The 16,357-nt window shown below is 43.7% G+C and overlaps 1 protein-coding gene across 1 annotated transcript in view; it reads right to left on the bottom strand.

The window, feature by feature from the left end:
- The window catches only part of BRINP1 (BMP/retinoic acid inducible neural specific 1), a gene marked incomplete at both ends in the record, with an annotated part of 123,921 nt that overhangs the window by 53,932 nt on the left and 53,632 nt on the right, over window positions 1-16,357 (bottom strand). Inside the window, 2 exons of the mRNA XM_082656999.1 lie at window positions 2,041-2,210; window positions 10,760-10,950. Coding sequence (XP_082513125.1) covers window positions 2,041-2,210; window positions 10,760-10,950 — 361 coding nt within the window. The remainder of the gene's footprint in view (window positions 1-2,040; window positions 2,211-10,759; window positions 10,951-16,357) is intronic.

Below are 16,357 nucleotides of genomic sequence, written 5' to 3'. Positions count from 1 at the left end.
CCAGTTCTAGCCAGCTGGGTCTTGAGGTAGCGTCAAGAAATGGCTAGAAAAACTCAAGTGCCAGACTGAGTGTCGAGGATGGTGCTACTGCAAGAATGGCTCCTTGAGTGGCCTGTGTGCAATTTCTCTAAGAAACTCCTCGTGAGGAGGCACACTGCACTTCCGGGATGCACAAAAGAGGATTACCTTCTGACAGAGCTTCAATATCTCAATTCCGCATCCCATCCCGCGGGGAGGGAACCATTTGGTGATAATGAAAACCAGGCCTTTGCTTCACTCAGACTCCGATGGCTTCATCGAGCTCCATGTCTCTGTGCTGAGCTCCCTAACACCATAATCCCCCCAATATAGGCGATTCTTCTCGGATAAACTGGCTCTTTGTTGATCTGATTTATTTCTCCCCTTCCTCCCTCCCTCCTCAGCAAGTCTCTCCCCTCCCACATTTTTTCTCTTCCCTTGGTCAGTTTCTGACTCATCTGCCTGACTTCCACCAACACTCCCCGGCAACCCCTCACCCCTTCACACACACTTTTTCCCTAGAGATCCCTTTTAAAGTCTTGATATAAGACTAGGTCTGCATTTTATTCAGAAGGAAGATGCTCAGGAAGAGAAAATAGACTGAAGAATGAGGTAAAATGCAGGTATAATCTGGTTTAAGAAACTTTGAGATGCAAAAAAATCTTCATTGAAACCCTCCAAAGAACTAATCCTTTTTTATCAAAAATGTCCTCCTTTATTCTCTTTATAAAGATAATCCTTGAATTTACTGCATTTAAAGTGGAATTTTTTTAAGTACCTATGCTCTAAGGCATTGAGCTGAAAGTCTCCACAGCTGTTCTTACCAATGTGGCTATTTAAACTTAAATAAATTAAAAAAAAAACACCTTACAAATTTAGTGTCTAAGTAGCCACATGTCACATGCTCCATAACCCCATATGACTAGTGGTTCCTGTCTTGGCCAGCACAGATACAGTCTCTCCATTATCTTGGAAGGGTCTATTGGACAGCGCTGGGGTAGATGAGCATGGGTCGGCACATGACAGACTGCCTGATTTATAAAGTTTTATTGGAACACAGCCATGCCCATTTTTTACACACTGATTGTATGGCTAATTTTGTGCTATAGCAGCACAGCTGAGTTGTAGTAATACCGATCATATGACCTGCAAATCTTAAAATATTTACTATTGACCCTTTACAAAAAATCCTCGTGGATCCCTGGTCTAGAGAGTAGAGTTCTAGTCCCTGTTAATGCACTGGCTAGGTGTGTAACCCTGAGCAGAAGTCTTTAACCCTTGGACCTGAGTGTTCCCATCTGTAAAATGGGGAGGGAGGATGAAAAACACAGGTGTTGACCAATTACTGACCTAGGCATAATCTGACTCTTGAGAGCTCTGTGACCTTTTGAAAATGATTTACCCACTGTAGCCTGTTCCTTCACCTAGAAAGGGAGTCTGGAAATCATCCACACAGAGCTTTAAGAGTGAAGGAGAGTAAGCTGGGACAAAGGGAGAGAGTGGCATGAGCATATATACACTACCAAATGTAAAACAGATAGCTAGTGGGAAGCAGCCGCATAGCACAGGGAGATCAGCTCGGTGCTTTGTGACCACCTAGAGGGGTGGGATAGGGAGGGTGGGAGGGAGACGCAAGACGGAGGGGATATGGGGATATGTGTATATGTATAGCTGATTCACTTTGTTATACAGCAGCAACTAACACACCATTGTAAAGCAATTATACTCCAATAAAGCTGTTAAAAAAAAAAAGAGTGAAAGAAAGTACTATGTTTAATTCTGCCACGATTACAGCCAGGGTTGCCCGAGGAAATCAGTGCATGTGGTCGCCTTAATGACAATGCTCGGGATATTAGGGGCACTTGACAACCTCAGGCACCTCAGGCAGAATGGTTGGAGGGGGGCACTGTTAGCTCCCTGGGTAAGAAGCCAGGGATGTCATCTGCCCGTTGACTCGCAGGCCACCTTTGTGCAGTGCTGTTGTCTGAGAGCCTGCCACCCGAAGCCACCCGCAAGCCGTACCTTGATTGCTCCAGTTGATATCTGGATCTCATGGAGCCTCCTCATGGTACCATCACGGTCCACAAAGTAGGACGATGCCAGCTGGTGCAGAGCTTCAACACTTTGAGTGGCATTCCCTGACTTCCTGTCCAGGCGACTTTTGTCCATGTACATGGTCAAGGCCTCCTCCCCTGCACAGAAAAGGAAAGAAGCCAGGCAGCCCGTTGAGCTTTGGGATGCGTAGAAAGCCTTCACGGCTTGGATGCCGAAAATAGCTTCAGACCTCTCACTCATTTTGCCCAAATTTCCTTCTGCCTCTGAAAATCAAGAGCACAATGAAAGCAAGACAGTCCAGAGGTGTCTGTAAGCGCCAAGCTCCATCAGGACGCAGATCATGGAAAGCCTCTTAGTCGTCAAGTCCAGCTCTTACTAATCCACGTCATAGTTCTCACCAGCATCATCTCGTAACACAACTCACTTCCTCTCTTCAAGGCTCAGGCTTTTCTGTAAAATGATGGATTCGCCATAGATGGTCCCTTCCCATTCCTTTCTTCTCCTCTGTTTCCTCCTCATCATCCAATTCCACCTATTCCTCCTCTCATTTCTCCCCTCTCTTCTTCCCTTGTTCTTTCCTCCTTTCCTTTCTCTCTTTCTCCTTCTGCTACCCCTTCCCAGACAGATGGATGTACGGATGGATGGATAGATAAATAGAGATATAGACAGAGAGAGAGGGAGAGAGATAGAGAGATAAGACATAGTTCAAACACAGATACAGACAGATAGAGAGGAAAAACTAAACTGTCAGCCCTGTGATGTCAGACACTGTCTATATTAGCCACTGCCATACCCCTTGTACAAAGCCCAGTGCTTGGCATATAGTAGATAGTAAATAGTTAAACCATCAATTTTTTTCATTCATTCAATAAGTATTTCTTAAGTTACATCTTGGGGAGAGAGGAGATGACATGAAAGTTAGGCATAGGGTGGAAGAAACAGAGAGAGAGAGAGAGAGAAACAGAAAATCTTATATAATTTACCATGAAGTTTTCCTTAGAAATACATGCATAGATTACTAACAGTGCTAACTAATGGTGCATTTTATTGTGGACAACAAGATGTTTCACCAGAACTTCATAAAGGAAGCTCCAGGTATGCCACCTAAATAGATCTGATCATGGTGCCGCTGGTTTCACTCTCAACTAACTGTGAACTTGGGGACATTTCTTAACCCCTCTGATTCTCGGTTTATTCATGAACAAAATCAGGAGAAGAACAGCACCTACTGCATAGAATAATTAAGAAGAATAAATTAATTAACACACGTAAAGTCCTTATATCACTGTCCATTGTAGCAATCAAAAATCATTTGGAGTAGTAGTAGAAGGCAGTCTCTAGAACTAGACTGCCTGGACTTGAACTAGCTATGGGAACAAGTTACCTGCACTCTTTATACCAGGGGTCGCCAACCCCGGTCTGCGGCCTGTTAGGAACCAGGCCGCACAGCAGGAGGTGAGTGGCCACAAGCTCTCCATCGCTCCCCACCGCTCCCCACCGCTCCCATCACTCCCCACCGCTCCTACCGCTCCCCACTGCTCCTACCGCTCCCCACTGCTCCCATCGCTCCCCACCGCTCCCATCACTCCCCATCGCTCCCCACCACTCCCATCACTCCCCACCCCTCCCCACCGCTCCCATCGCTCCCCACCGCTCCCATCACTCCCCACCACTCCCCACCGCTCCCCACCGTTCCCCACCGCTCCCCACCTCTCCCATCACTCCCCACCTCTCCCATCACTCCCCACTGCTCCCCACCGCTCCCACTGCTCCCCACTGCTCCCATTGCTCCCCACCGCTCCCATCACTCCCCACCACTCCCCACCGCTCCCATCACTCGCCACCGCTCCCATCACTCCCCACCGCTCCCCACCGCTCCATCACTCCCCACCACTCCCACCGCTCCCCACCGCTCCCATCACTCCCCACCGCTCCCACCACTCCCCACCGCTCCCCACTGCTCCCCACCGCTCCCCACTGCTCCCCGCCGCTCCCCACCGCTCCCATCGCTCCCCATTGCTCCCATCGCTCCCCACCGCTCACATCTCTCCCCACCGCTCACATCGCTCCCCACCGCTCACATCGCTCCCCACCGTTCCCCATCCCTCCCCACCACTGCCATCGCTCCCCACCGCTCCCCACTGCTCCCATCGCTCCCCACCACTCCCATCGCTCCCCACCACTCCCGTCGCTCCCCATCGCTCCCCATCACTCACATTACTGCCTGAACCGTCCCCCACCCCCATCCGTGGAAAAATTGTCTTCAACGAAACCAGTCCCTGGTGCCAAAAAGGCTGGGGAATGCTGCTCTATACTGCAGTTTCTGCATGTGTAAAATTGAGAGTACTAACTGTACTTTCCTCCTAGGGTTGTCATAGGATTGAATCCGTTAATGACATAAAGCACCTGAGCCCTGCCTGGCACATAGTAAACCCTGAGGAAGGGTTAACCACCGTTATTCGATTACCACAAAATACCAATCGTATGAGACTTATCCTTACTTCTAGTCAACCCAGTACAACAGGATAGTCAGAGAACAAACATTACCGATACTTTCTGAGGACAAAAGCCTGATATCTAAGATAACTGAAATTTCTTTAGAACACTGATGATTTCTGAGTTGAATGGAAAACACAATTTACTTTCAAAAGAACAGTGGTTATCCTAGGACGAGGGCACAGTCCTGACCTAGGTTAATTCTTCTGCCTTGGACCCCTCCATGACTGCTTCTAGAAAGTGGTTTCATTGTCATTCAGAGTTCTCCACGTGCAGCCTCCAGCCTGTCTTTTCAGCCCTGTCTCCCTCCCTGTGTTCCAGCCAAACCATTCCTTCTGCCTCCATGGTTTATTCTTGCCAATTCCTCTCAGGCTTTCCTCAGACTCTTTTTTATTCTGTTTGGAATACCATTCTGTCCCTCCCCTAAATGGCTGACTATTGAAATCCTATCCAGCATTTTGGGACCAATTCAAACATCACTTCCTCTTACTGCCCTGTGTCCTTGACCTGACATCTCCTATACACTCTTCAGAGCCTGCTCGGCTGGCCATCACCTTACTGGCGAGGTTTCCCCAGCCACACCCTCCCCCCTGCCCCCCCCCCCAGAGAGCTGTCATCACCTCTGTCCATCACGCTCTAGTGTGTCCATTACGTTTAGCTCAGCATGCATGCACTGGGTATTCCGTGTGTTCTGAGCACTTTGGCAGGCACTGGGTGACAAATGAATAAGACAGTGTCCCCGTTCTTAGAGTCACCCAGTGACTACATGCATGCTGGCCAGTACAGGAACCACTGGCCAAGTGTGGCTACTGAGCATATGAAATGCAGCTGGTCCAAACTGAGATGCACTGTACCTGTAAATTACACACAGCAGAGTCCCAAGATCTGGAAAATGTAAAAAAACAAAGTAAAATATCTAATTAATTAATAAATGCTGGAGAGGGTTTGGAGAAAATGGAACCCTCCTACATTGTTGCTGGGAATGTAAACTGATGTAGCCACTATGGAGAACAGAATGGAGGGTCCTTAAAAAACTAAAAATAGAGTTGCCATATGATCCAGCAATCCCACACCTGGGCATATATCCAGAGAAATCTCTAATTCGAAAAGACCCATACACCCCAATATTCACAGCAGCATTATTCACAACGGCCAAGACACGGAAACAACTCAAACACCCATCAACAAATGTTTGGTTTAAGAAGATGTGGTATAAGATCTTCTTAAACCAAACATAAAACCAAGCCATAAAAAGGAATGAAATAGTGCCATTTGCAGCAACATTGATGGACCTAGAGATTATCATACTAAGTGAAGTAAGTCAGACAGAGAAAGACAAATAGTATATGATATCACTTATATGTGGATTCTAAAAAATAATACAAATGAATCTATAGACAAAACAGACTCACAGATAGAAAACAAACTGATGGTTACCAAAGGGAAGGCAGGGGAGGGATAAATTAGGAGTATGGGATTAACAGATACAAATTACTGTACATAAAATAGATAAGCAATAAGGATTTACTGTTTTTTCAGAATTTTTCAGAATCTGAAAAAAGTATATATAACTGAATCACTTTGCTGTACACCTAAAACTAATACAATATTGTAAATCAACTATATTTCTATTAAAAAAATAAAAACAGAACTGTAATGGAAAAAAGAAATAAAAATATCATTAATAGTTTATTAGTTGCATGTTGAAACGATGCAGGGTGCCTGCATCCCTGTAGATAATGTGGGACCCAAGACACTGATGATCTGGTCTCTCTAGCTGCATCCCGTGCTGCTTTCTAGCTGTGCTCTATCCTGTACAAATGTGCCCTATTTTCTCTTATGATTGGGACTCTGCTTTTCTCCTGGCTAACTTCTACTCATCCCTCAGGTGTCACTTAAGACACCTCCTCTAGGTAGCCTTCCCTGAATCCCCCACTGTTTACCTAAACTAAAGTAAGAACTCTAACCATGGGCTCCCACGATCTCTTTTATTTCTCCAATATGTTACCTGTCACATTTCCTGGTGATTTCTTGTTTAATAGCCTCTCTCTTTTACTAGAGGAGAAGCACTGTGAAGTCAATGAGTATGTAGGAGTCTTTCGTCATTTCACTGTCTTTGCCTAGCACGATATGGGCATATATTATGTGCTTAACAAATGATCAGGGTATGTGTGGGTAAATAGATAAATGTGGAAGTGGTCCAACTCTACGGTGTTTGTTGATTGACTGCAATCTTCCAGTAAGAAGATTCATCATTTTCAAAATTAATCTCTGGGTTCCACATGCCTAGACTCAAGTTGAGTTCAGAATAAAAAACTCATATATGCACCTTCCCATGAAGTCTTCGCCAGTTATGCAGGAGGACACAATTGGACTCTGCAGTAACCTGAATAGACTTGGCTTAAAAACGACTTTATATACAATTAGACATTGAGTTCCAGGTGTGGTGAGTGGTGGCCTGGGGCAGGAAGGACTCTGATTCTTCTTTCTAACGCTCCCAATGCTTTTCCCAGGTCAAACAAAGAGCAAATGTTCAGTTATCATTTGATGGATAGATGGATGGATGGGGAGATAGATGATTAAATGAATAGGTGAATAGATAGGTTGGTGGAGAGGTAAATGATTAAATAAGTGAATATACGCTAGAAGTTAGAGCCAGGAAGCAGAGGATATAAATATTACAAGTGTCAGCTCAGGCTCGCCAAGGGGCCTGTGAAAGAGAAGGTGAAACAGCTCAGTTCCCTCCGGACTGAGAACTGGCAGAAGCAAACCTTAGATCAAGAGGGGTTAATGGACTTCTTGCTGCATTATTAAGACTTAATTTCTTGTTTATTAAGAGAACATTCTGTTTAGAGTCGCTTTCCCATTTGGGCATTCCTGCAAATTGCCTCTTCACCCCTTTCCTCAATCTTTCTGTCTCTGGGGGCTTTGTCTCATTCTCTGTAGCACTTCTTTCAGAGGGGAACAGAGTGGGACACGTAGGAAATGGGGGATGTGGGGGCAAGTCAATCATCTTATCCTTTGAGTCACCTGGGGGCACTGTTCCCAGAAGAAGGAAGGGGATGTCTGGATTTCAGGCCTCTGGGGCATCCCTCATCCTTTCCTTCTGAGACCCTGTGACTTTATTCTTAGCCTTCCTCTTAGCCAAGGGGAGCTCTCCCAAAATACAGGGTGGGGAACGAGTATACACACAAACATACACAAGCACAAAAACGTGAGTGTTCACCCATCAACAGACATTCATGCAATATATATACATTCACATACATGTGCAAGCTTACACATACACATATATGTGTACACTGTACTCATATACATGGGTGTAAGATGTATGCGTGTGTGCATTGCATATGTATGTATGTATGTCTGCATATAGATTAACTTTCACGCAAGCACAGGCAGGCGTCTGTGCACATCCATCTGTGCAGGGAGACATGCGCTCCCATGCACGTGTGCAAGCTTAGCTGTATATATCACACAGACACCCACCTCCAAGGTGTTTCCTTTCATCCAAAATATGATCTTCAGAGGGACTAAGGGAACTTGCTATCCCTGTATTTATGTGGGTCATTCCAGACCCCAATTTTTTCCCTTTACCACCATCCATAAAAAAATCACTCATACCAATTATGTTGAGTTTAACGGATTTCACCCCAAGAGTGAAGATCCCATGGAAATGTCTTAGATGTCAGCCCTCCTGCCAGCTCCACTTCCTCCTTCTCACTCCGCTTCCTTCCTTTTCCCTAAACGCATTTACTTGTCCTCTATGTGACAGTTTAAGAATCATCTTTTGTTGTTTGAGCGTGCCCGCAGGAACTCACCTGACACCCCAAACAGCTAATCAAAGGATTTCCTCTAAGTGAATACGGTGTTCTCCTTAGGGAAAATTACAGTGAATACAATTCTCTGCACCTCCTTATATTTAGATGGAAAAACTGATAGCCAGACAGGAAAGGGAATTTCTCAATGTCTTCCATTCATCTAATGAGTGGTAGGAATGGGTTTTAATCCCAAGTCCCCCAATTTTTTAGTCTCACTAAATGATAACAATAACAATAGTTATAATAAAAACAATAATAATAATAATAGCTAGAACAACAATAGCAATGATTTGTTAGGTGCCAAACACTTTCAATGCATCATTTTATTTAATCTTCACAATATGCATGAAGTACTAGTATTATTTCTATTCATAGAAGAGGAAACCAAGGCTGAAAGTATTGAGTAACCTGCCAAGGTGACCCCAAACTGGTGAGAAACAGGCGATCAAACTCCAGAGCCTGCCCTTGCATGCCCTACAACGTACCGCCTCCATTCTCTCCCATTGCATGGGAAGGCTCTTAAGAAATACTTTTCCACAAATGAGTGAATGAAGTGATGATGTACGAAGGACCTCACACAGTTGCTGGGTTGCTGCCACACTGTGTCCATCAACAGTAAATCCCCCACCGTCACCCATGCTGAGGATTCAGGGAACATTTAGGGCTTGCTGTCCAACACCGGAACTCAATCCAAAGCTTTGCATATTTTAAAATATTGTGCTGTGAAAACAGGAGAGGACCAAGGCTCTGTGAATAATTCAACACCTCGCCTCAGAGAAATTAAAAATATATTTCACTGCAAAAGAAAAGTCTGTTATTTGGGACTTCCGGGGACTTGGACAGAACACAGTTCCTAATGGAAGCACTGCATTGATCTCAATAATTGTTTTTTTCAAATGAAATGGGAGATGGGGGAAATTTAAAGAAAAGGGTACAGGTTAATGCCACACTCAGTGTAGAAGTGATTTCATTTTCACTTTACAATAGAGTAGAATTTATACTACTCAAATGTTAACACTCAAATGTTAACACTCAAATGTTAAAGAATACATGCTGGCTGGTTGGTTGTTGGATTGGGTGGGTTGGCAGGTGAGTGACTTGGTTAAAGAGATGACAGATGTTGGGTCAAAAAAATAACACAGGCTTTGTGCACAGAAAACCCTAAGTTCAACACTTATTTTTGTCACTTCTTAGCTATACCTCTTGTAAGTCTCAGCTTCCTTATCTATAAAATGGAGATAATATAACTTAACTTGCCATTTTTGAGGACTAAAGACTATGTACAACACCTGTTATGAGCAAATACTCAAGAAAGTGTAATAGGAGTAGCTAAGTAGTGGATACGAATGAATGAATGAATTTGCCCAACCAATTTCTCCACCCAAATTCTCCACATCATTGGTCTTCCTTGAAATGCATACCTAGAAAGCTTCCCCACCCTCCTCTACCCAGCCAACTCCTACAGAGCTGAACTGCCACTTCCTCCAGGAACTTTATACTGACTGCTCCAGCTTGTAGCACTCACCCTCCTCTAAAAAAGATCACTTGTTATAAGCATGCCTCAGTCTACCCACCTGCCTCTGTCAGTACACCAATCTTGTTCAGCTGACAGGGGCCTTATCTAAATGCATAACTTTGCAGCTCTCTGAGCAGGTGGCATGGTGCTCCACTGCCGAACGGGCTTTCTCAAAATTCAGTGGACTTAGTCATTGTGGCAGAAAACTGATGGCCAAAGGATTGTAGCTCATTATATAAAATGATGCACGCAGGCAAGACCATAGCGTCTAAGTGCACTAGCCTCTACCATTTCCCGTTTTCTTTGCATTTCTTCCCTTCCTTTTATCCTCCCCTCTTATCTTCACTCCCGTGAAGATGAACTGGACATGATGGGGAGGGATGGGTAAAGCTGAGCAAGGTGGAGCAATTAGGCTGCTTTCCTACTACTCTACTCCAAACCCATATAAGATACAAACAATACCCCATTTGTAAAAAGATAACCTCAAGTTATCAACCCCTAAAGCAGACTTCAACAAACAAAGGCACTTCTCTAAACATCATCTGAAGTTATTTCCCCAGATTACACTGCATTCCAAAGGAACTAATATAATAATACGATTAAACATTCCCAACGAATTGAGCGAATTCCAAGGTGAAGCCATTTTTCCACAAAAGTTAGTAAACTCTCAAGTTAGACTGTCCCAGAGAACGGAATCAACCAAGACAATGTGGCTTATCTGGCAACATATACTTCTGAGTGACATACGACGGCAGAGATGTCAAGATGGCTTTGATCCTAGGCCATCCCACCGTCCTCTCCATCTCAGACTCAAAGTCATGACAAGGCTAGGGCCCAGTGGCTGCTGACCTACCTCCCAAGGTAGCGGAGATGAGGAGGTGGGTGCCGTACTTTTTGATGATGGTATCGATGAACTGCTGAGTGGTGGGTCTCCTGCCAAGCAGGCGGATGCTCCTTTGAAACTCCGGCATGAGGGGCACTGGATGACGGACCAGGTCTCTCCTCTCAATGGCTGTGTTCCTCACCTTCCAACGGGCAAACTCCCTGGGCAGGAGACATGAGTGAGACTTTCCACTTACCACCTCTACCCCCAAGCCAAAGCCCACCCAACCATCCCATCCAGGCGTCTGTCCTTAGGTGAGAGAGTGCCCACAATTATTTTTAATATTTGTGAACTGATACTTAGATCTGGAGCCCTCAGTCTAGATCTAAGTATTGGGTACTATTCTCATCACTGGGATACTGCAGTGAACCAGACAGATGCAGTCATGTTCTCACGATGCTTACAGATCATCAGAGATACAAAAATCATTGTCATCTAGTTGCTTATTCATCTCCCTCACTAGACTGTGAATGAAACCAGAGAGATGGGATCTTCTTAGGTACATGGTACATGTTACATGGTGCGAGTCACAAGTATGCTAGCTGGATAAATAAATAATCAAAAGAATAAAAGGAAGGAAGGCCGTGTACCAATGGACAAGACGTTAAGGCACAATGCAACTTGAAACCTGTTCTAAGACAATTCCACAACCCAATAATTAGTCCAGAGTTCAGTTTCATTCGAAATTTTCACATGCATTCACTGAGCAAATACTGTTTGGAAGAAATTAAGCTTTGTTCTGACCATGTAAGGGAATTTCCACTCTTCCCTTCACTAATGACAGAGAAAATCAAGACAGAAGAACCTTGAACTTGGGAGTCTAAGCTCAGGGTCTTGCTCTGCCTCTTGTAAACTATGTGGTGTGATCTTGGGCAGAGGATGTCATTTCTCTGGATCTACAATTCCTTATTTATAAAATCCAATTAATATTATCTATTTCCTTTTGCTGGTGCCCGGATTACATGAAACATAGGGTGTGAAAACACCATTGGAAATGCCAGGCACTAATCCAATGTGAGAGTTTTATAACTTTTATTCCCTCACACATTCACAGATACATAAATCATTAAAGGTTCACGTGTAATGAATGAGGAGAATGCAAACCAAATACAAGTAGACATTTAAAGGGCCTTGGTTCAGGTTGTTTTTGCTTTAATAATGACCTCTGCTCCTACCAAAGATGGAGCTCCCCCTGAAACAACCAGTTCTCCAACCTGAGTTACAAGCTCCAGGTCCCTTGAGAAAAACAGACTAGCCAAGAGGACTGTAAGGTCAGCCCAGATAAATGATGGGAATGAGAGTTTAATGAAAAGGTCTCTCACTCCTGCCACAGATGAGAGAGATGAATAAAGGAAGGGGCACAGAGCAAGAAGAAGCAGAACAGGGTGGGAATCGGGCTGGAATATGTCTCGGTAATTCAGTGGTGGAGTCTGACCCCTGATGCACAGAAAACTGTGTCTGAGGAAGAAGCTTTCCAATTGGAATGCATTTCCAAGCCTCAGAGCTTACAGTCTGTGGCTGCTTAACAAACCTCTGTCCATAATTCATAACATAGTTTGAATTCTAAATAAAATCTCAGTACTCTGCACATCTTAGATATGTAGTAAGTCAATCAACTGCACTCAGTGAACCTTGCAGGGCACCTACTAAATGCAGAATATCATGTGTACAGGAGGGGAGTGGACACATCCCAGTCTCAGAAGCTCACAGTCTGGCAGGAAAGGCAAGACATGTCCAGCTTATTGTAAACCAAAGACTACAGGATGCAGAAGAAGGAACACAGACTTCTGAGGTCTCTAGGGGAAGCTTCAGTGAGGTCTTATCTTAACTATAGTTTTGAAGTTCACATGTGATTTAAATAAACAAAAATTTTGTTTAACATTTAAACAAAACCCAACAATCCACATGGATGAAAGGGCAGGAGCAGAGTGAGTGAGAGAGGGATACATAACACATTATGGTAAGAGCTGAACAGGAAGGAAAGTGTATGAAGAGGGTGTGAAAGGGGACAAAATGGAGCAAGGGGGTTGACCAGACATGAGAGTGGGGAATGCGAGAGCCAGCTGAGGGGAATCTTATAGGTGAGGTAGCTGGTGACACAACTCCCCAAGATTACTGCTCCCTGATGTTCACACCCTGTGTAATCTCCTCCCCTTTAGTATGGGCTGGACAGGACCCAGTGATTTGCTTCTAATGGACAGAATTTGGAGGTGATAGCATGTTAGTTTTGTGAATAGGTTACAAAATAGTTTTGTGATTAGTTTACTTCTCACTCAGCCATAAAAAAGAATGAAATAATGCCATTTGCAGCAACATGGATGGACCTAGAGATGATCATATTAAGCAAAGTAAGTCAGAAAGAGAAAGACAAATACCAGATGATATCACTTATATATGGAATCTAAAATACGGCACAAAAGAATAGGTCTATGAAACAGAAACAGATTCACAGACATAGAGAACAGACTTGTGGTTGCCAAGAAGGGGGTGTTGGGGAGGGATGGACTGGGAGTTTGGGATGAGCAGATGCAAACTAGTATGTATAGGATCGATAAACAACAAGGTCCTACTGTATAGCACAGGGAACTACTGATATATTCAATATCCTGTGATAAACCATAATGCAGAAGAATATGAAAAAGAATATCTATATCTATAACTGAGTCACTTTGATGTACAGCAGAAATTAACATAACATTGTAAATCAACTATACTTCAATAAAAGGAAAACAAAAAACCCCATAACCCCCAAATATGGCAACTTCCGTTTTGCCCCTCCCCTCTGTCTCTCTCTCTGTCTCTCTTTGTCTTTGTCTTGTTCTTGCTGCCATGTTGTGAGATGCACTGTTGAGAGATCTATACCGGGAGGAGCTGAGGGAAGCCTCTGGCCAATAGCTTCTGAGGAACTGAGACCACACAAGGGACTGAGTTCTAACAGTAACTATGTGCATGAGCTGGGAAGCAGACCCTTCCCAGTGGAATCTTCAAATGACAATAGCTTGGCAAGAGCAAGGGCACCCCATTGAGCCACAGCCAGATTCCCTACCCACAGAAACTTTGAGATAATACATAGTGTTATATTAAGCTACTAACTTGTGGGGTAATTTGTTACTCAGCATTAGATGACCAATAAAAGGCAATGAGAATCATTAGATACTTCTCTTCTGCTTATCCCTGAAACTTATAAAGCTATGTACGTGTAGTTATGAAAAATATATATATGTATATATGCATAGAAACATACACATATTTCAGTATAATAGACATATCGTTCTATACGATTATGTTATAAATTATAGTTATGTTATATACAGGGATATATATATAGAGAGATAGATATATAGATATAGAAATATATGACATTTATTTATAGCTTACAACCTTGGGTTACTATTTTTTTCATGTGAATATGTCTACAGTCCTCAAAACTGACATGCATTACACTCAGAGAGGTCAAGTAACATGACAAAAGTCACACAGCTCATTAGTGGTAGAACTGGGGGTAGAAAACTTGTATCCTGACTCTTAAATCACACTTTTAATGTAGATACTGAAAAGTAGACTATAAAAACCATAGTAAAACCAGTACTGACACAAAGAAACAATACCACCCCCACCATCAAATTATAAGCCTATGACTTAATTCCTTTTTCTTTCTTTCTTTCGTTTTTTTTAAACAGCCTCCACATTCTTTCTGATGTTCACTAGCTATACACCCAGGGCCTGCCATCTGTGTTGCTTCCTTGAAAAAACTAAGGAGGAAGCCAGTGCTGGGTTCCTGGTTCCTGCCTCACAGGATGGATGCAAGGCCTAAGTAAGGGGATGCATGTGACCCACTGAGCACAGTGCTGGGCACTTGGGAAAAGCTCAATAACTGAGGGGTGTTATTATGAAGTGCTGACTCTGCCAGGCACTGCCCGTTCAGCACCACAGACAGCTCCCGATCCTAAGGAATTTCCATCTTACTGAATGATGTGCTATTTGCAACCGTCATCTTAGTCACAGAGGAATCAGACAGGAGGATCCCTGACCTAGTCTGGAGGAGCAGCTGGGGTGGGAGCGGGGATGTCAAAAAATTCTTCTATATAAGTTGAATCTTGACGAGAGCATAGCATTTGGCCAGACAAAGATAGGGGAAGGATATTTCAGGAAGAATAAGCGCCACGTACAAACATGGAGAAAAATAAGAGAGAACAAGACAGTTGGAGAGAGAGGGATGTGTGTGTGTGCAGTATTCATGTGTATTGAGTGCATGTGATATATAAATGATAAGAGGTAAAGACAGAGAGGTTGTCAGGGACCACACGATGAAGGGTCTTGTGTGTTGAACTGTGTTATTAGATTTCTATCTATAAACTCTGTTCTTTTTTTTTTTTTTTAAGATGTTGGGGGTAGGAGTTTATTAATTAATTAATTTATTTTTGCTGTGTTGGGTCTTCGTTTCTGTGAGAGGGCTTTCTCTAGTTGTGGCAAGCGGGGGCCACTCTTCATCGCGGTGCGCGGGACCCTCACTATCGCAGCCTCTCCCGCTGCGGAGCACAGGCTCCAGACGGGCAGGCTCAGTAGCTGTGGCTCACGGGCCCAGTTGCTCCGCGGCACGTGGGATCCTCCCAGACCAGGGCTCGAACCCGTGTCCCCTGCATTAGCAGGCAGACTCTCAACCACTGCGCCACCAGGGAAGCCCTGTAAACTCTGTTCTTAATGGCCAACAGTCCAGACTAAAAATGTTCTAAAAATGAGTCTATGTGACTCTGTGACGATCATGAGAATGTTGGAGTTAATACTGTAATAGCCACAAGATTCTACAATTTTATTCTCTTTACCAAAATATACTTCAGTAAAAAGTCTTCACGGTACCTAGATCTATTCAGAAGTAGATTTAAACAACATTAGAACTAAAACAGTTCATTTATGCTTTCAAAATTTGAATGCTTATATTTTTCCAGATCTGAGTATACAGCAATAAACAAACTAGATAAGAGTCCTGCTGTCAAGGGGCTTACATTCTCGTGAGAGTGGACAGACAATAAAAGGACAAATGTGTAACATGTCAGAAGGAGAGAAGTGCTATGAAGATAAATAAAGCAGAGGAAGGAGGTAGGAGGTAGGCGTATAGAACTACGCCCTCACCCTGGGGTGGGGTGAGGGCGTAGTTCTATATAGGTGGTCAGAAAATGCCCTCCTAATTTGATGACATTTAAGGAGACTTGAAGGAAATAAGGAAGAGACCATGCAGCCACCTGGTGGAAGAGTAATCTAGGAAGAAGGAACAGCAGGTGCAAATGTCCTGAGGTAAGAATATGTTTGCCAGGTTTGGGGAGGATCAAGGAGGGAGGATGCAGGATGAGATAAGTAGATAAGTAGAAGAGATGTTATGAAAGGAAGGGCAAAAAGAAAAAAAATAACATCAAAACATGGGATGGAGTTGGCACCAATCTCAAAAGGCCATTCCACATTTGGTAAAGACTTTTTATTTTTAAATTCTAAGTAATATGGAAAGTCAAAAGAAGGTTTTGAGTAATGACACCATCTGATTTATGTTCTAAAAGAGGAGTAGGCAATCTTTTT

This window comes from Grampus griseus, assembly GCF_964374135.1.
Source record: "Grampus griseus genome assembly, chromosome: 6".
NCBI classification, from domain to species: domain Eukaryota; kingdom Metazoa; phylum Chordata; class Mammalia; order Artiodactyla; family Delphinidae; genus Grampus; species Grampus griseus.
The sequence above is the reverse complement of the archived record's forward strand: the minus strand, read 5'-3'. Positions and strand labels throughout refer to the sequence as shown.